This window comes from Heterodontus francisci, chromosome 17 (genome assembly GCF_036365525.1).
Source record: "Heterodontus francisci isolate sHetFra1 chromosome 17, sHetFra1.hap1, whole genome shotgun sequence".
Lineage (NCBI taxonomy): Eukaryota > Metazoa > Chordata > Chondrichthyes > Heterodontiformes > Heterodontidae > Heterodontus > Heterodontus francisci.
Genome location: NC_090387.1, coordinates 55649534 through 55669842, shown reverse-complemented (window position 1 = coordinate 55669842; position 20309 = coordinate 55649534). Strand labels below are relative to the sequence as shown.

Here is a 20309-nt window from a genome sequence, read left to right as displayed (position 1 = left end):
CTGATAGCTGCAGTTGCATGAGCTAACCACAAGGTGGTGTGACACAAATCTCGGCTTTGCTTTCAGCTCTTAACGCAATCTTTTTTTGTTTTTCAGGTAAGTCGAAGTAAATTTTTTTACTTCTATTTTAAAATGTTAATCACTTCAGCTTTTGTTTTAAGGGTTCTTATTCTCCCTATCCTTTTACCCCCTTTATCCTTCAAACTCAAGCCTCTTTTCCCCTCACACACCTGGCCTCACCTTGCTTCGTTCCTCTTATCAGCTTCCTCCTATGCCCCAGCTATGGAGGTCATCTTCATCCCATTCACCAGCCTCTTCACTATGGTTATCAGTGCTTTGCTTCTCTCTGCCCTGCTGTATGGCTGTCTTCAACTCTGCTCTGTCAGTTTCTCCTAAAATCTGAGACTGGTTGTTGTACCACTTTCACAAAAAAAAAGTAATGCGGATCTGTGCAACGCCCTTCAATCTTTAAAAATATTCTTAAGATTGCTATCGGCTGACAGGATTAAAGCTGCTACTTAATTGATAGACTACCCCCCCCTCCCTTTTTAACTTTTTTCCACCCATCACCATACCCTGCTACAACCTCTAACTATTCTACCTCCTCTCCTTCACTCTTTACCTTTCTTATAGTCATATGCACTGCCATCTAAATCCAATTCACCTGGAAATTTAACTTGATCTTGACTCCATGTGCAAAGCCACAAGAGATTGGCTACTGTATGAAATAATAGGTTTACACAAAATGAGACTAGCAGCTCGCCCTTCAACTGCAGTTTGAAAAACACACCAGATGGCAAAAGGTCTGGGGAAAAAAAAATGTTAGTGAATACCACACTCCACAGGCTGTATTTGGACTTTTAATGCATCAAATTAATGCAGGTATTTGGCCCAGAACTAGTTCTTGACATAGTTATTAATTTTGATGAAAATGTTACATTGGCACTAATGGCTGTAACGTGCGTGCGTAACCTGATCTTTCTCCCAATCTAACAGCAGCATTATTTGCTTCTGCCTGAAGCTTTCAACATGTAGCAGAGTCTTTCAAATTATCAGCAAATCAACAACATGCCTTGTGTGGTTAAAGCGTCAGCAGTTACATCTCATTGTGCACCAATCCACTTGCTATTTTCCCAAAACTTGTTCTAGAAGCATTGGGAAGAAGAATGTCTGTCAGCCAGATAAGGGACCGTGCACCTTGTTGAATCCAAAGGTAAACCGTTCCAAGCTCCACATTGGACAAAGCTGCGTCCATTAAAGATCCTCCCACCACATCAGGATTTTTCCTTTCTTAAAACTTCTCGTGCTGTTTACAATACCTAATTTCCTAATCATGGAATGCTGGTGAGTATTGCCTTGTATTTTCCGCCATCACTGATTTTAATTCTCAATGTCCTGAATGCTTTCAGAAGATTTACGCAGAAAGTAGAAAATGTCAGCAGGTAAGTTAGTATCTGAAAGTGTAAGACTGGTTAAAGTTCAGCCTCCCTCCTGTTCGTAATTGCTGACTTGAGTTACATCCAAAATGTTAAATCTTTCTTTCCTTTCTGCTGATTTAGCTGCCTATGTATTTTTAGTTTTATTTGAACTTTTTGCTTTTAATTTTGCATCGATCAAGTTTCTATTTTTCAAACTTAGTACCTCTTTTAATAAATGTTAGTTCCCTCAGTTTCTATTTTAACATGTTTACTCATGTTATTTTACATTGTTATACCGCAATAGGCAGTTATAAATTTAACTTGCTCCTCCCTAAAGAGCAGTTTTGCTCAGTAATATTGTGTTTTCTTTAAATCTCATATTTTATTTTGCAACTGAGGAGCTACATGCGCAACACTGAAATGAGTCTCTGTAACATACAAAGTGAGATGTGGAAATGGGAATGGTGCAGCTTTCTCAGAAATGGGTAACTGCCATGAATTTCTACAGAAATAAAGTAAAAGTGTAAATTACAGCAATTTTGGTACTGGTCTACTTTAAAAGTGGTGTACAGATTAAAATGTATACTTTTTGCTTATTAAAATATTCCTGATCTTAAAACATGTTTGTATTTCAATGACATACAAAATCTCTTTATAAATGAACAGACACATACAAATATATTTGTTAAAAAAAATCATCAGAGTTTGCAACTTTTACAAGGTGATACAACACAATTTAACAGGTAGACAATTTTTAAAGAATACCAGTTATAAGAATTGGCATAAAATAAATACTTTTGCAGATTAACAATTCTTTTTAAAGCAAGTTTGTTAATTTTGTAGTCGCACTGGTGATGGGTACCTGTCTAAATGACTGACCAGTCATATTGCAGTAATTCCCATGTCATTTTTTGGGTTCAATTCATTTTATCACCAATTGCAGTATAATTAATTGAAGATGTGATGCATCTTATATAATTTCATTGTCATTTTTTCCCTCCTTCCAATCTTGTAAAATGTTATGCAGAGTTCTTTATGGTGAGAGAAAATGGATTCCCGATTTAGAACTAAAAATGTAACCACATCTGTCCAAATTTTCAGTCTTTTTCATTGCCCTATAGTACTCCAAGTTTACAGATCATGTTGGGAAATGAGAATACGGGGCAAAACTTTAATCATTGTGATTTGAGTGAATCTGCATTGTGTACATGGGGCTCAGACAAGAATCACTTAACAAAATTGTTAACTATTTTATGGATTGTGCTCATAATCAAATACATGGCTGATTTCACAGCTCTACTCTTTCCAGCTACAAGAAGAATACGTGACTAATATAGAGAATGCTATCCTAACTTCCATATTAAGTAAAATTTGCACATGGTTGAGCTTATTACTGTCAAAGCATAGCCGATGAAGTTGCCAGGGCTTTCTGAAAACTGGTAAGTTAATTTCTTGTGAACTTCCTAGCAGCTAGATTGAAGCATCATAGGCAGAGATAAGGGAACAGGTTGCTTGGCTGCAGTTGGTAAAACCAAGCATTGGGCAGAAAATTAGAGGCTTGTCTAACATCATTTTAAAAAAAAAAAACAGACTCTTGAATAATGTGCAAATATTAAAGGGTCTTGGGTAGAATGTCCACAGGGCTTCCCTGATGTCCCACTGTAACTGCTGTGGAAACTAGAAAATCTGCATTTCTGCCGTTCCTCTGAGGTTTCTCCCAAAGTTATGGGAGGGGATCAGAAGAATCCTCTCAGAAATTATCGCTGCACCTGTCCTACTTGGTCTATTGAATACGTCTTGAGTGACAGACTGCAATACCTGACAAGCAAATCAGGATACTTTCCAAACTTTTGAATATTATTCGATTAGTTTCCCTGTTTTCATATGATCCTGCCATACCATGTGCTACTAAGGCAGAACAGCTGGATTACTAGCTGTGGTCTGAAGCTCAATGATGTGTCTACCTAAATTCTAATTTTATCTGCTGATCACTGCTTTAATCAACAGCTTTAGTCCACTGACCATGTTGAAGAACCTTTTTAATGCTAAATTCAGACTACTGAATCCAGTTATTCTCTGGTTCTGGCCAGAACCCTACTGCCACCATCTTTATTTGGTGATTCACTGACTGACTGCAGTCGACAGCATTGATTTGTTTGCACATTGTAAGTAATTTTTTTTCAATCAACTGAACTAAATTTATTTTCTTTAAGTGTACCTATTCTGATGTAACTTCAAAATGTATGAGCAGATTTTTGTGTCTATTTATTAAATTCCATACACTTTTATGAATCTATCTCTGGGGGGGGGGGGGGCTTACTGGTCTTGCAGTAATTGTGCTTGTGCTGCCTTTGAAATATGTGGAAGACTTGGTAGAAAATACTACATGGTACTTGACATTCAAATTGTTTCACAACTTTCTACAGATTCTCAGTCACAGGATATAGGTTTCTATGCACTGCTCCATTGTACTTTGTAATCTCTATCCAGTACTCTTAATGTCCCCTTCATGCTGACCATTCTTGCCATTCAAGTTCTGTTACTGAATATTTCCAACTGCATTTCACCTCCACTGGAGAAAATATCTTGAGGAAAAGTGACATCATTGGACATGTGATGAGGGAAGAGATGAGAAAAAATTCACTTGCAATGGTGGAGAAAGTATGTTGTCAGTGAGGCTGGTAAGTGACAGTACAAATGGTTAAGAGATTAGATGTCTTGAATGTGACCATGAGCCACAATGGTAACTACAGCTGTTTGAGAAAGTATGCACTGCAATCGGGGAGACCGTTTGTGGCCGTAAGATACCAGACTGCTGGCTGTGTGGTCACTGGACTTGAAAAATGTCTTATTTACTGTGCCCAATCACTATTAATGTGAGGCTGGGTAATACAAGAGTGTATTCATTGGGATTGGAGGAGATGTAGCTAGCTGATTCCTAGCCGAAGAACTGGGGGAAGGCAGAACATCACAACAAAATCCAGGTTAGAAATAATTCAAGCAACATGTCCTCAGCCATTCATGTCCGTAGTCTGAAAACTATTCTAGCCTTGTTTGTATTGTCTGTTAGTGGGAGCGATGACGGGGCCAAGAGACCCCCACCCAAATTGGGGAGCAAAGCCAACATTTCACTGGTTATGTCTGCTTCAGCTAGACAATGGACAAGCTAACATGGACAACTTTGGTAAAGCCTGTGAGCACTGTCAGCCACTGGGACAGAGCTGATGGTGTGAGGCACTGGCCAGCTGGCTAACATGGGCAATTTGATGCCAGCCATGTCATGCCCATATCATTTACATGGGACTGAAGCAACAGCAGAATGCCAGAAGTGCTAGACATGAGAGCACACTTTTCGTGTCTGACCTCTGAATTCTGAGCCTCAAGGGATCATGGTGTGACAATTACTGAATGACAATCCTCACACGCAAGGCATTGGCTGAAATGCAAAGGACCCTTTCTAAAGGGGAGGAGAGTGATGTGACAAAGTTATCTTTTTCTTTATTCAGATTATCTTTTTCTTATTTGGTTCCTGGGAAATGAGAGGTGCATTTACAGAGTGGTCAATATAACCAACATGTAATTATGAGCATCTTCCTTTTTTATGACCATTTCTCTTTTTTTTTAAACTCTCATCCTTTGCTTTGACAATACACAAAGGGTTCAGATCTGTTATTGCTAGTTTCTTTTTTGCTAGCTGAACAGAATTTACCTTATCAACTGGCTAATCTTGACTCAACACCAAGTTGTGTTTGGTTCTGGACATCCTTGGTTTGATACATCAAGTTGCATGCTGTGCAGGTCCCATCCAGGTCTAATGCAATGTCTCCTTGGATCATGTGACACCGTTCAATTTCAAACATCCTTAAATGACCTGTGACCCCTTTCTTGGGTAAAGGTGTGGATTAGGACTTTTAAAAGAGTAGAACCAATGGTTCTTTGTAGTCCTATAAGTATACTGTTTGCACTAGATAATGTTCATACACCTGTTTAAAGATAGATAAATTCATTTCTTGGTATATAGCCTGAGCCTCAATCTGATGTGTATTTAATCCATCTGCCGAAGACTAAAAGATCACATGACAGCACACAGTGTATTCTATTAAGCTAGAGTAATTGAGGTCTCACTCCATTTACCTAGCAATCTGATAAACCTGCTTCTTGGGAAATGTGAGGTCCATTTTACTGAGTGGTCAATATAATCAACATGTAATTAGGAGCACCTTTTTATGATTTTTTTAAAAAAAAAAATCCTTTGCTTTGACAACATTTTGTTTCTTGGCTGTTGTCTATAGTCTACTGCTTAATCTCCATGTTCACTCACGCTCACACATGTATTTGCAGTTTGGATCTTTCACAGCTTAGTGCATCATTAGCATGGTACTCGTACAGATCTTAGCCCTCCAAGCTGATTGAAGAACACACAGCTGCCAATTCTGGGCAGCCTATAATGTTAACTAACATAGAAATGCATTTGTGCACATACTGATTGCATACACAATACTTAACCTTGTATGTGGCAGGTGAAAATTTAGCTCTAATAGTTCTCTCCCCTAAACATTTTATGGTCTATGCAGATGTTAATGCAGGATTTGTTTCTATTACAAATGTACAATATGAAGTTTGCTTTGAAAATAACCAGTCCTTATTTAAACATTTTTTGCAGTTTTCAAACACTCAGTTAAAATATTAAGATTTAGCCACATGAATATTAATGCTATAAACTGAATTTGGTATGAAGTGCATGCTGTTCCAAGCCTGCTTTTGTTTCTTTCAGAAAAGCTTTTAAATAATCAATTACAAACCATTTTTCAATGCTTCACAAATCTTTCTCTTAGCCCCTGCCTTCAACTGTCTGATTTGTGATAAAGCAAGCTGCTTATCGAAGCAAGAAATTAGATTGTGTGATCAAAGCATCTGATCCTTTCTTGGCCAATTGCAACTTTTGATTTCTTACAGCATGTGTTTACTGCCTGTATAACCTTTGCAAAAGCTTTAAGCATAGCTGTAATCCTCTCTGGGTTTCTTTCCAGGTTCTTCTTTTCTTCTCTAAGGATACATGTTGGGTAAAAGTCATGAAAAGGGCATTTGTGCCAAAGCCAAACTATTCACAGCAAATGATCAGATAAATTGATGCACCACAAACACAATCAGTGAGATCCTCTGTCATTGGCTACATCCTGCAAACGTCTATATAATGCAGTGTGGTTCTCTTGACAAACCCTCTTAGCTGGCAATTCATTGCCATCATCCAATGACAAGCCCCGCTTCTTGGTTGGAGTTTCACCAGACTTAATCATACTGTTGATGTCTCTCAGTCTCTGCAGATAAAGGGAATCAAATAAAAAACAAGTATTAAATTTTTGGGGTGCAAAAAGTGGAAAATCTGACTTGCATTGTTAAAGCAGAGTTCACAATTCTCTTTTAAAAGGGAATTAAATATGTGCTATAAAAAAGGAATACTAAAGGGGACAGTTACTGAGCAGCAGCATGTGCTTAGACAAGCTGATTCATGTATATTAAAAAAAAAAAATGCTAGCACAGAATTGATGGGCCAATTGGCCTATTTCTGAGTCTGATTACTGCAAGAGCCACGACTCCTCTAAGAACTTTGGATATTTTAAAAACTTCATTCTTGGGATGTGGGCATCGCTGGCCAGGCCAGCATTTATTGCCCATCCCTAACTGCCTTTGAGAAGGTGGTGGTCAGAATCTATTCTATACTCTAAATTTATTGAAAAAATCACTAACAGAAATCAGTAATACATCTACTAAAAGGCCATTTGCTCCAGCGATTTTTGATTTGTTTTTGTTCTTTCACCCCACCCCCCAACTTTGTCCCCCTTGTCATGATACTTTTTTGGCGGGCTTGTGGGGGGGGGGGGGGGGGGGTGGATTTGCAGTGTCTTTAAGACAGCAAAGGATCAGTACTGCTTTAAGAACAAGCAAGCCTCAGGAGTTACCAAGAAGGTGCATTTTGGTTGCTGCTGGATACAACCATACAGAGAGGGAACCAACCAGCTTCAGCGGGTGCATCCTGGTTGCCTTGGATACAGCCACTGAGATTGAGGATCGATGTACAATGTTGCAATTGTCTTTTATACTGGCTTTTTATTTGAGACAGACTGTTCTAACAGACATGGACAGCTGGGCCAGCATGAAATGAACAGATCTCTGAAGGAAGGGATGTTAGACTGTGACAATCTTTTATCCTTCAAAAATGCTAAAGCCAAATTGATTCATTGAAAAGTGTTTGCAAGTTGTTGATCTGCGGTGGTCATCGCTGGATGAAATAGGAGTTGAAGCTTCGGATGTTGGACATTTTTCTTCCCTCATTGGACCCTGGAAGACCATGAGTGGACTTTAATCGGAGGGTTGCTCATTGGGAAGTGTAAATCTGCAAGGACACTGATTTTTCCTATTTTTTTAAATGCTGCTTTTATCTTGGTGATCAAGAATTTAGTTTTTTTTCTAATAACAATTAACTTGTTGATCTAAAGACACCTGGTTTGCTTCACCTCATTCGGGGGTTAATAGATGGTTCAATTCGGCTACAGTTTTCTTTAATTTGTAAAGTTTAAAGTGATATGTTAGGCTATCAGTGCAGTGACGGGACTGAATTGACACTGCATTGTTCCCACCGCAATCAGAATCATATATTTTGGTTGGAAGCTTTGTCTTGAGCGGTCGTAATATATTAATTGGGGGCTCGCTCGTGATTGAATCATTTTAATTAAGCGGCTCGTGTCTGGGATTAGAATCAGACTAATTTGGAGAGCCCACATTTGGGATCATGTTAATTACACGTCTCTGGGGTAAAATATTTAAATTGCGGTCTTGTGTCTGATATATTTAATTTCTCTCGCATTTGGGATCCTATCAATTGGAAACTCAATTTGTTGAGATCTAAGTCCAGCGGGACTGAATTGACAGTGCGTTGCTCCCATCACAGTCAGAATCATATATCTTGATTGGGGGCTTTGGCTTGAGCGGTTGTGACATAACATCCTGTATACATTAAATACTTAAAAGCCTATGCGGTGGCCAACATAAGGTCTTGTGATGAAATGCCAGTTTAGTAAGATGCCATGTTGGAAAATTAGTTGGAGGGGTTTGTGCTAGGAACAGCTGCCCGAAGGATTGTTAAGCAGCTGACTGCTAGTGCTTATTAATGAGGCTGCACAGCAATCTGGTTGCTAGTGTGTGATTAGGAGTAATGAAGTCATTACTGAGAATTTTGAGTGCTTTTTAATGGTACATCACCTTTTATTGTTTATATGCTACTGGAGGTTTGAAGAGGACTTTTGAAATGCAGCAGGAGACTTTGAGACACTATCAAGACTTCACCAATGCTCCATCAACGTTTCTTCTGGAAGTTCTCAGGAGTTCACTTAAAAAGAGTGAGTGCTGTCCTACTCCATCTTATTGCACACCTTTTTTATAGGAGTCAACAGAAGAAAGGAAGTTCTTGATCATCGGCATCTTGCTAGGGCTCTCCCTTGGTCTGCAGGTGGAATGGGAGGAGGAGATGAGGCTTCTGCAGGGGAGAGGGACAGAAGGGCAAGGTACAGATTGGGCAACACCCTCTGCATGGGTACAGGACATCCTCCTCCTCTGATTTTCTCTACCAGGACCTCAGTGCTGCGTCCGAGAACTGTGTGCTCACTCAGTCCCCTAGCCATCCTGAAATATGCTGCTGTGTGTCAGCTAACCTACTCTGCACCTTAACTGGAATTGGGTGCATGGTGTCCACATATACCACTCCAGGAAAATTGCATCTAGTCAGCACTTAAGTGCTAAACCTGCAGACGTCTCTGTTTTAGAACCTCCAGGCAAGTTAAATTGTGGTAATCAGTAATTAGGATAAAAATTTTGCGCTCAAACCAGACATTCAAATAGGCGAGCCTTATTAGTGCAGCACCCATTTAGTGCATTTTCACCCTTTCGCCAAAATAACCCCCTCGTATTTTAAACTTTCTGGATGGTGTTACTGATTTTAAAAAACGATGGTGTAAATTCTTTGTGAAACACTGACAATTGTGGATATGTAGCATTGGTTATACAGAGACTGGTTTCCATAATTGTAATTTACCTTTGACGGACTTCTGCTGAAACAGTAGAACATTTTTTCTCGTGGTGAGAGGGAGCCTCCATTCTTGTGTGGTGAAATATAAATGGAGTGATGCTGAGATAGTAAGACTCTGCGTGGTGATCCTGTCCTTACAGATGGGAAGGGAGATAAAGACGGAGCTTCACTCTGTACAAACAAACAAGTTCTTCAAATTCACACCTGAATTCATGCACATACATTTGATGTGATATTAATTTAATGGTCTTTCTCATTCACCTTTTACATACTTCAAAATATTCTGGTGTCCTTGGATTTGTACCATGTACTTTATAGCACCTCTTCCCTGCCCTCCCCATGTTAACTGCTAGTGAACTAAATATAACTCTTACACTAAAACTTACATAAAACAAATTGCACTTATTAAACAAGGCAACATTAAAATGAGTTGAACAAATTATAATTTTTGAAAGAGATGTGACAAAGGAAGTTCCTCAGCATTTCTGTTATAATTCAACTGGTAGCAAGTAGTAACATGTTAGAATTAGAATATTACAGCGCAGTACAGGCCCTTCGGCCCTCGATGTTGCGCCGATCATCTGACCTACACTATTCCATTTACATCCATATGTCTATCCAATGACCACTTAAATGCCCTTAAAGTTGGCGAGTCTACTACTGTTGCAGGCAGGGCGTTCCACGCCCCGACTACTCTCTGCGTAAAGAAACTACCTCTGACATCTGTCCTATATCTTTCACCCCTCAACTTAAAGCTATGTCCCCTCGTGTTTGCCATCCTCATCCGAGGAAAAAGACTCTCACTATCCACCCTATCTAACCCTCTGATTATCTTGTATGTCTCTATTAAGTCACCTCTCCTCCTCCTTCTCTCTAACGAAAACAACCCCAAGTCCCTCAGCCTTTCCTCGTAAGACCTTCCTTCCATACCAGGCAACATCCTAGTAAATCTCCTCTGCACCCTTTCCAAAGCTTCGACATCCTTCCTATAATGCGGTGACCAGAACTGCACGCAATACTCCAGGTGCGGCCTCACCAGAGTTTTGTACAGCTGCATCATGACCCCGTGGCTCTGAAACTCGATCCCCCTACTAATAAAGGCTAACACACCATATGCCTTCTTAACAGCCCTATTAACCTGGGTAGCAACTTTCAGGGATTTATGTACCTGGATACCAAGATCTCTCTGCTCATCTACACTACCAAGAATCTTCCCATTAGCCCAGTACTCTGCATTGCTGTTACTCCTTCCAAAGTGAATCACCTCACACTTCTCCGCATTAAACTCCATTTGCCATCTCTCAGCCCAGCTCTGCAGCCTATCTATGTCCCTCTGTACCCTACAACACCCTTCGACACTATCCACAACTCCACCGACCTTCGTGTCATCCGCAAATTTACTAACCCACCCTTCTACACCCTCATCCAGGTCGTTTATAAAAATGACAAACAGCAGTGGCCCCAAAACAGAACCTTGCGGTACACCACTAGTAACTAAACTCCAGGATAAACATTTGCCATCAACCACCACCCTCTGTCTTCTTTCAGCTAGCCAATTTCTGATCCAAAGCTCTAAATCACCTTCAACCCCATACTTCCGTATTTTCTGCAATAGCCTACCATGGGGAACCTTATCAAACGCCTTACTGAAATCCATATACACCACATCCACGGCTTTACCCTCATCCACCTGTTTGGTCACCTTCTCGAAAAACTCAATAAGGTTTGTGAGGCACGACCTACCTTTCACAAAACCGTGCTGACTATCGCAAATGAACTTATTCTTTTCAAGATGATTATAAATCCTGTCTCTTATAACCTTTTCCAACATTTTACCCACAACCGAAGTAAGGCTCACAGGTCTATAATTACCAGGGCTGTCTCTACTCCCCTTATTGAACAAGGGGACAACATTTGCTATCCTCCAGTCCTCCGGCACTACTCCTGTCGACAATGACGACTTAAAGATCAACAACAACGGCTCTGCAATCTCCTCCCTGGCTTCCCAGAGAATCCTAGGATAAATCCCATCTGGCCCAGGGGACTTATCTATTTTCACTCTTTCCAAAATTGCTAACACCTCCTCCTTGTGAACCTCAATCCCATCTAGCCTAGTAGTCTGTATCTCAGTATTCTCCTCGACAACATTTTCTTTCTCTACTGTAAATACTGACAAAAAATATTCATTTAACGCTTCCCCTATCTCCTCTGATTCCGCACACAACTTTCCACTACTATCCTTGATTGGCCCTGTTCTAACTCTTATCATTCGTTTATTCCTGATATACCTATAGAAAGCCTTAGGGTTTTCTTTGATCCTATCCGCCAATGACTTCTCGTGTCCTCTCCTTGCTCTTCTTAGCCCTCCCTTTAGATCCTTCCTGGCTAGCTTGTAACTCTCAAGCGCCCTAACTGAGCCTTCACGTCTCATCCTAACATAAGCCGCCCTCTTCCTCTTGACAAGCGCTTCAACTTCTTGAGTAAACCACGGCTCCCTCGCTCGACAACTTCCGCCCTGCCTGACAGGTACATACTTATCAAGGACACGCATTAGCTGCTCCTTGAATAAGCTCCACATTTCGTTTGTGCCCATCCCCTGCAGTTTCCTTCCCCATCCTACACATCCTAAATCTTGCCTAATCGCGTCATAATTTCCTTTCCCCCAGCTATAATTCTTGCCCTGCGGTATATACCTGTCCCTGCCCATCGCTAAGGTAAACCTAACCGAATTGTGATCACTATCGCCAAAGTGCTCACCTACATCTAAATCGAACACCTGGCCGGGTTCATTACCCAGTACCAAATCCAATGTGGCATCGCCCCTGGTTGGCCTGTCCACATACTGTGTCAGAAAACCCTCCTGCACACACTGGACAAAAACAGACCCATCTAAAGTACTCGAACTATAGTATTTCCAGTCAATATTTGGAAAGTTAAAGTCCCCCATAACCACTACCCTGTTACTCTCGCTCCTGTCGAGAATCATCTTCGCTATCCTTTCCTCTACATCTCTGGAACTATTCGGAGGTCTATAGAAAACTCCCAACAGGGTGACCTCTCCTCTCCTGTTTCTAACCTCGGCCCATACTACCTCAGTAGACGAGTCCTCAAACGTCCTTTCTGCCGCTGTAATACTTTCCTTGATTAACAATGCCACACCCCCCCCTCTTTTACCCTCTTCTCTGTTCTTTCTGAAACATCTAAATCCCGGAACCTGCAACATCCATTCCTGCCCCTGCTCTACCCATGTCTCCGAAATGGCCACAACATCAGGATCCCAGGTACCAACCCATGCTGCAAGCTCACCCACCTTATTCCGGATGCTCCTGGCGTTGAAGTAGACACACTTTTTAAACCAAGTTCTTGCTTGCCAGTGCCCTCTTGCGTCCCTGTAACCTTATCCCCTACCTCACTACTCTCAACAGCCTGTACACTGGAACTACAATTTAGGTTCCCATTCCCCTGCTGATTTAGTTTAAACCCCCCCGAAGAGCACTAACAAATCTCCCCCCCCCCCCCCAGGATATTGGTACCCCTCTGGTTCAGGTGAAGACCATCCTGTTTGTAGATTGAAATTGTGTGATTGAAATTGCACCTGTCTCCCAATAACATGACCATTAAATACTCTGAGTCAAATCTAAAATATGGAGGAGTACTATAACTTTGGGGGATTTACACTGCATAGTGGTTACAACTCATGTATTCACATTGAGGCACATCAAAATGAATTTTAACTGTAACCAAACTCTTAAACAGTGGCTTTTTGTTGTATGTTTGGACTATACAATATCAGCTTGCAGCAGTTAATGTGTCCTACTGTGCAAAACAGAACTAAACCCTGCAATTATTTTAATTCACAGTCCCTTTTGAAGTAGTAGGTGGTTTATCCACAAAACGATAATGGCCTCTGAACAAAGTTGACAGATTTATCTTTATGCAGCTTGCTGTAAAATTAATGTTGAATATTCTCTTAACCTCGCATAATTAGAACCCACATTATAAATTATAACCAATTTAACTATAAAGTGCAGTAGCAAAACCATTTCAAAATGTTTTTAAGATTTGCAGTATAATGTAAATGTATGTTATTAAATGTACAAATATTAAAGTATTGGATACTGTAGAAACTAAGAAATTGTAAAAAGAAATACAAAATTATGGCTCTAAAAGCAAGCCGCCATAATTTTCAATAAAATGTACATTCTGGGGCAAAAACAAAAAGTCCTGGAAATACTCAGCAGGTCAGGCAGCATCTGTGGAGAAAAAAGCAAAGGTTAAAAAGAATTTGGGTTTTAAGCAAGTGAAGGGGAGGGGGGTGCTGGAGAGAACAAAGGGAAGTTTGATAGGGCAGGAAAGATTAAACAACAAAGTTGTTCTGGGACAAAGGCAAAACTTGTATTAATGCTTGTGGTGAAAGACAAAGTATTAGGCCAGAGAGACTGTTAATAGCGGAATAATGAGCAGCTCTGCCTTGGTGAAAAGCAGGCATACAGTTTAAAAAAAAAATATATATATTTTTTTGAAAAGGCCAGTCGTAGTCTGAAGTTATTGAACTCAATCTTCAGTCCGCAAAGTTGTCGCGTGCCTAACCCAAAGATCAGGTGCTACTCCTCGAGCTTGCGTTGATGTTCACTGGAACACTGGAGCAGGCCAAAGACAGAAATGTTGGGGAGTATTGAAATGACAAGCAACCGGAAGCTCAGGGTTATGCTTTCGGGCTGAGTGGAGGTGTTCAGCAAAGTGGACACCCAATCTGCGTTTGGTCTCCCCAAGGTTGAGGCAACTGTATTGTGAGCAGCAAATACAATATACTAAATTGAAAGAGTTATAAGTAAATCACTGATTCACCTGAAAGAAGTGTTTGGGGCCTTGGATTGTGAGGAGAGAGGAGGTAAAAGGGCAGGTATTACACCTCCTGTGATTGCATGGGAATGGGACGAGATGATGGAGGAGTGGACCAGGGTGTCAGAGGGAACGATTCCTTCGGAATGCTGACTGGAGAGGAGGGGAAGGTGCGTTTGGTGGTGGCATCACGCCGGAGGTGGCAGAAATGGTGGAGGCTGATCCTCTGGATGTGGAGGCTGGTGGGGTGGAAAGTGAGGACAAGGGGAACCCTGTCGCAGTTCTGGGAGGGAGGGGAAGGCACCAGGGCAGGAATTGGGCCAGACATGGTTAAAGGCCCTGTCAACCAGAGTTGGTGGGGGGTGGGAGGAGTACATTCTGGGAACTTGGGACTCTGATAAAAATGGTCATCTTTTAACTCTGGAATCTGGATTTAACTCCAACCCATATTAATAGGCTGAAGGTTTCCTTGGTAAATTAACAGTTTGCGACATATTCAGCTCATCTGCAAGCCGGGGGTGAGTCCACAGAAAAATCAATTCCAATGTATCAAAGCTTCCCATTGTCTGCCTTTAATAGGTACTAAATTGTCAATCTAGTTCAGAAATGTTATGAGGATACCTAATGTGAAACGTGAGTTCACAGTAGTACTGTTGGGTAGTTTCTGCATTTGAAGTACAGGCACTTTGGGATGTAACAGAAGAATCTTTATCCTGTATTTCACTAATCTAGATCTGATGTTAACCATCAGTGTTTCTTTTTTTTACTCAATTTTTTGAGAACTCTGGCCCCCACCCCATATTCTTTTCATTGGTAGTAAGTGAAATTCGGGGTTTGTGTTTGTTGGTTTGTGTCTTACTAACATTCCAAATTTTGAATGAAGTTGTGTATGTTTTTTGCAACATTCCAGTGTCCCCATTTGGTTCCCTGTGTGAATTGTAGATGTTACAGCTCTCTGGTGGTACAAGCTGGGAACTGCAGCCCTACAATTTAAAACTTAAAAACAGCAGCAGTCAAATCCACGAGAGAATGTTTATTTAAAAAATAAATCCCATACAGAGGAGAAATTCTGATAGAGCTTGATCAACTGCCACCATAGAGGACCACACTGGCAAATTTTTCCATGCAAATACGAGAGGGTAAAAGCCAGTGATGACCCTCCCAAACAAAGAAATTGCACAGGGAGTTAGTTAGAATACACAATCAACAGGCTAGCATATTTGAACACTAGCTACTTCAGTTAAGCACAGGAAACACACTGCTTCAGCTAGCTGAATGTTCCCAACACTATACACTAGTTCTCAAGCTAGCATGACTTGGCATTACTTAAATGTATTTGCAACTTGATAACCTGTACGTATATTTGCAAAATAAATATTTCAAAATATATCACTGTCTTCAAGAACCAAGCATTGTTCCTGTTGTAATGAAGTTTATACTATAGAGTAGCATTAAAAAAATTGAAAGCTTGGCCCAGCATCTAATGAGGATCACATTAAGCTTGCAAGCCAAAAGCAACAAACGCCTGATGCCATATTAACCACATATATAAATGCAAGTATTTTTTTAACGCTTTTCACGACAATTGGACGTCCCAAACCGCTTTACAGCTGATGAAGTACTTTTGAAGGGTAATCGCTGTTGTAACGTTGGAAATGTGGCAGCCAATTTGTGTACAGCAAACTCCCACAGACAGCAATATGATGACCAGATAATCTGTTTTGTGATGTTGATTTGAGGGATAAATATTGGCCAGGATACGGGGGATAACTCCCCTGCTGCTCTTTTTTTAAAAAAAAAAGTGCCATGGGATCTTTTATATTCACTTATGAGGACAGACGGGGCCTTGGTTTAATGTCTCATCAAAGAGACAGCATTCCCTCACTACTGCACTGGAGATTTTTGTGCTCGAGTCCTGGAGTGGGGCTTGATACCCAAAACCTCTGACGCAGAGGCAGGAGTGCTGCCAACTGAGCCATGGCTGACATGCCGTGCTGCCATAGTTATATGATACTGAATAAAAAATTAAAATGTTTTAATTGCTATTTAGTTTTGTATTGTAACATGTAAACTGAAAACTCTCAGTACTACAACCTACATCTTACCCCATTCTCTGTGTTTGATGAGGAATATTTCAGTGCAAATGCTTTGACTCTTCTGATGTAGATATTATTGTAGAATTGAATGAGATCACCTCTCTCCTCCTCCTCCATATCACTATTGGCTCCAGCTAGTCGAGTTGGGGTAGGTGGTGCACTGCTAGGTTGGGGTACTGGAAGTGTACTGTTAGACCTCATGTTCGGACTGGAGTCTCTGCTGGCTGCATAAAACAAAACACAATTTACAACAAAAAATGTAACTGAAGAAATGTAAAAGATGCTGGTTACAATGGCACCACTATTAGCTGGAGTAACAGAGGAGCAGCTTAGAAAGACTGTGCAGGAAAACATGAGGAAAAAATGAACAAAGGACTGGGAAGGGTGAAAGATTTCAGCTAATATGATTATTAAAAAATTCTACTTAATTTTCCCCATGACATTTGCACATAAACAAAACCTGGTAAAGACCTTGGGTAATATAAACTTGTACCAGGCAGAGAGGATGAAGTGAACTAGCTGTAATTGGGGCCAGTGCCTACAATGACCTTGTTAATTAAGGTTCTTGGCAGCTAGTCATGTCTTTAAACAAACCAGCACAAGAAATAGGTCCATTGAGCCTGTTCCACCATTTAATATGATCATGGCTGATCTTGGGCTTCAACTCCACTTTCCCGCCTGCTCGCCCTTAAATGTATTCAATGATGGAGCATCCACAACCCTTCTAGAGAATTCCAAAGATTCACAACCTGTTAAGTGAAGTAATTTCTCATCTCAGTCCTAAATGATCAGCCCCTTATTCTGAGACTGTGTCCACGTGTTTTAGATTCCCCGACTAGCGGAAACCATCTGTGTCTACCCTATCCAGCCCCTTCAGAATCTTGTATGTTTCAATTTCTTCTTGAAATTAATTTCACAGTTAACCATATATGAGTACAAGTGCAGATGTTCCGTTCCACCCATAGTTCTTTATAAATAGGTTAATTAAAATAAATGTATTCCAGGAGACACAAAATGGTACAGCATAATGCAGAAGCCCAGTGCAGCAGAGTGGTAATGTACAAGCTCAGTGCCATATATAGCCTAAATTTTCTCTGTATACATCTGCAACAAAGATAGAAGAATATTTAAAAATTGGCATATTTATATAAACTCCGCCTTGTTTTAAGGTAAGTTTATCTGAAACCATATATTGTAGCTGCAATGTGTCACAATGTATAAAAACATTGTTACACTAAAACTAAACTGGAAATGTTCATCTCACTATCTGTGAATAGGGAACAAAAATGTCTAAGATACTTACTCCTATCTCTGCTTGTCTCAGTTGGTGAACCCTGCCGACCACTACTGTCGCTGCTGCCCGAAGTTCGTCTTCTCCGAGCTTTTAACAGCACACTCCTGTAAATCTACAGAGACAAATGCAGCATCAGGCATAGTGTGCCTTAAAGAGAACTGGCAGAAACAGAATATTAAATCACAATTAAAAACAGAAGCAGGTTTATTAAACTTTGGATTGCAGTAATGTAGAACATAACAAATGCTTTTAATTAAAATATTGACCCATTGGCGAAGTGGGTAGGGCCCAGTGATGTGGAGGATAATTTCATTCAAATATTATCACTGCACGTAATGGTCAGCAATCTACCTTAATTTTTCATTTGTAATTCCCCATATAAGTCGAAGGCTTGAATACTCACATATCTGTAGTGGTTCTTCTAACAACTCTTGTTTCCTGGACACGATACCAAGAAAATGCTTTTTGTCTGATAGCTGATTTTTCTCCCATGTCTAGTGTGCAAGCCCTCTTTGTAGCAACATTTCTCACCTTTCTCTTTTTAATCAATATTGCTATGGTCAGAGCCCCTTGTAATTTTCTGTTATTATTCCATCTAAGCTGCAATCACTCTAGTCCCTCTTCTCTTTGCATCTTTTGTGTTGAAATTAAGCCTCATGACAATGTCTCCTACCCTAGTTCATTCTTCCTCGTTACCTCAGAACTGGGGCTCTCTGCATCTGTCGTTCCATTTTACAACAATCTACAACTTTTAAAAGCAAAGCTTGGAGTCATCAATTCTTCAATTCCTGATTTAATGTTTTGTTTATAATTTGGTCCTGATTAATTTTCTTATTCTTTTCAACCTTGCTTGTGTCTTGTAAATATGGGCATTAAAAATTCCATAACTAACTCTGTGGGAGTTGGGAAGGCCAGTTTGCTTAGGATCTAGTCAACCATGCCTTTTTAACCAATACATCTTAGTAAAAATATATGGGTATTACATAGTTATCTTGCAGATGTCATGTAAACCATATATTAGAACCTGCCTGGGAGTAGTCTGCTTGTGCTGAAATGTAACCATGCAGGATTCAGTGTAACACCGCCCTTACTTTGTGACGTGTGCCAGAGTCCCAGACTCATATATCCTTCTGATACTGATGCACAGTGCAATACAGAGCTATTCAGAAATGGATAAAAAGGAGGGAATTGCTGTCAGAGCTGGTTATAATTTTTATTAGATTGCACTCTGCTGAGCTCTGTATTTAGAACTACTTGCATCAAGAGGTCAATCAGTTTTAATAACATAGAGGTATCTTGCCCTCCTGCACAACACTAGCAGTATTTCAAGTCAGTATAGGAATAGGCTCAAAGGAAATATTCAAGAGCTTATGCAGAATCAGAGACAAGATTGAGGTAGGGACTAGAAGGTTAAACCAGACCACAGCTTCCAGATCTCTTCATAAAGCTGAACACAAGTGGGTATTCATCGCGAGAGTTTCTTTCCCTGCGAGATGGAAAACTAAGATGACTGCAGCGCGTGGAGTAATAGTGCTTGAATGTAACAGTTTACTGAGTAGGCACTGAAGGTAGGAAAGTATTAGAATTTGCACAGGCAGTGGGGTCTTGCTCTAGTTCCTGACACCTCAAAGCAAATTTCTTCGAATTGTCATAGCCTTCTAACCAAGGCATTTTTCACTATCATTAACACATGAAAGCTTTCCTCCCACCAACATTTCCACTTGCTCCCTTATTCCTCTCCAGAAGGCAGCAGCTCATTGTTGGCTGCTGTTTCACAGGCACTAGTGGTACCCTAATGCCTGAGTAAAATGGCCATTTTCTTGAGGAAATTCTGAGCCTTGTTAGCTGTAGGAACTATCACAGCTGAGCCGAATCCTGTTCTCATTCAACATTCATATTTCCCACAGGGATCATAAGATAGGGATCAAGATTTGGAACCCTAGATTATTTTCCCCTTCGTCATCTGGGGATGCTGAGCCAATATAACTAATGATGAGATCATTTAACTTGATACAGGCCAGTGATCTGATTTGCTTGGCTATTTATTACACCATATGGTGCATTTATGCATTGAATCATCAAGACCACTATAATAATCTCATTAACCATGTTGGGCTGAGAGTCAGAATTTTCTGTTTTTCTGAGAACAGTCCAACTGTTGAGTAAGATGGGGTTTTCTGTGACGACCAGTCAGAAAGCCAAGGTTTTCATGAGAGAAGACATCAGAAATCTATTCTGGACCACTTTTACATACCCTATAACTGGCATTAGGGACTATCATTAGAGGCATAGCAGCATGATTGCTCAGCTGCGATAGTCCTTGCAGCCAACTAGCCTTAGAATTTCCACAGGAAAATAGCCATTTCAATGAGCCATTGGCACTGTTAAACTGCTCAGCTTCTCAGCTGAGATGTGTGATATCACACCCAATAAAAAAGTATCACTCTATTTTTAAAACAAAATGCAGCAAATAAGTTGTCAATAATTGTAGATGATGGAGTAAACAATTGAGTGAATGACCATTCATACTCTGCATTTTTAAAATCTTGCTCTCTTACACAGAACATAGTTACTTG

General features: G+C 40.4%; 1 protein-coding gene across 2 annotated transcripts in view; it reads right to left on the bottom strand.

The window, feature by feature from the left end:
• The window catches only part of rbl2 (retinoblastoma-like 2 (p130)), a 176648-nt gene that overhangs the window by 2382 nt on the left and 153957 nt on the right, over positions 1-20309 (bottom strand). The window contains exons 19-22 of one of the 2 annotated variants that reach the window (XR_010976710.1): positions 17743-17845; positions 16449-16663; positions 9508-9672; positions 665-6736 (exon numbers count right to left, since the gene is read on the bottom strand). Coding sequence is in view for 1 of the 2 variants with exons in the window: in XM_068049452.1 (XP_067905553.1) it covers positions 6566-6736; positions 9508-9672; positions 16449-16663; positions 17743-17845 (654 nt within the window). In the remaining variant the exon portion in view is untranslated. Of the gene's footprint in view, positions 1-608; positions 6737-9507; positions 9673-16448; positions 16664-17742; positions 17846-20309 lie in introns of those variants that run through there. The other variant, XM_068049452.1, reaches the window with a different exon arrangement.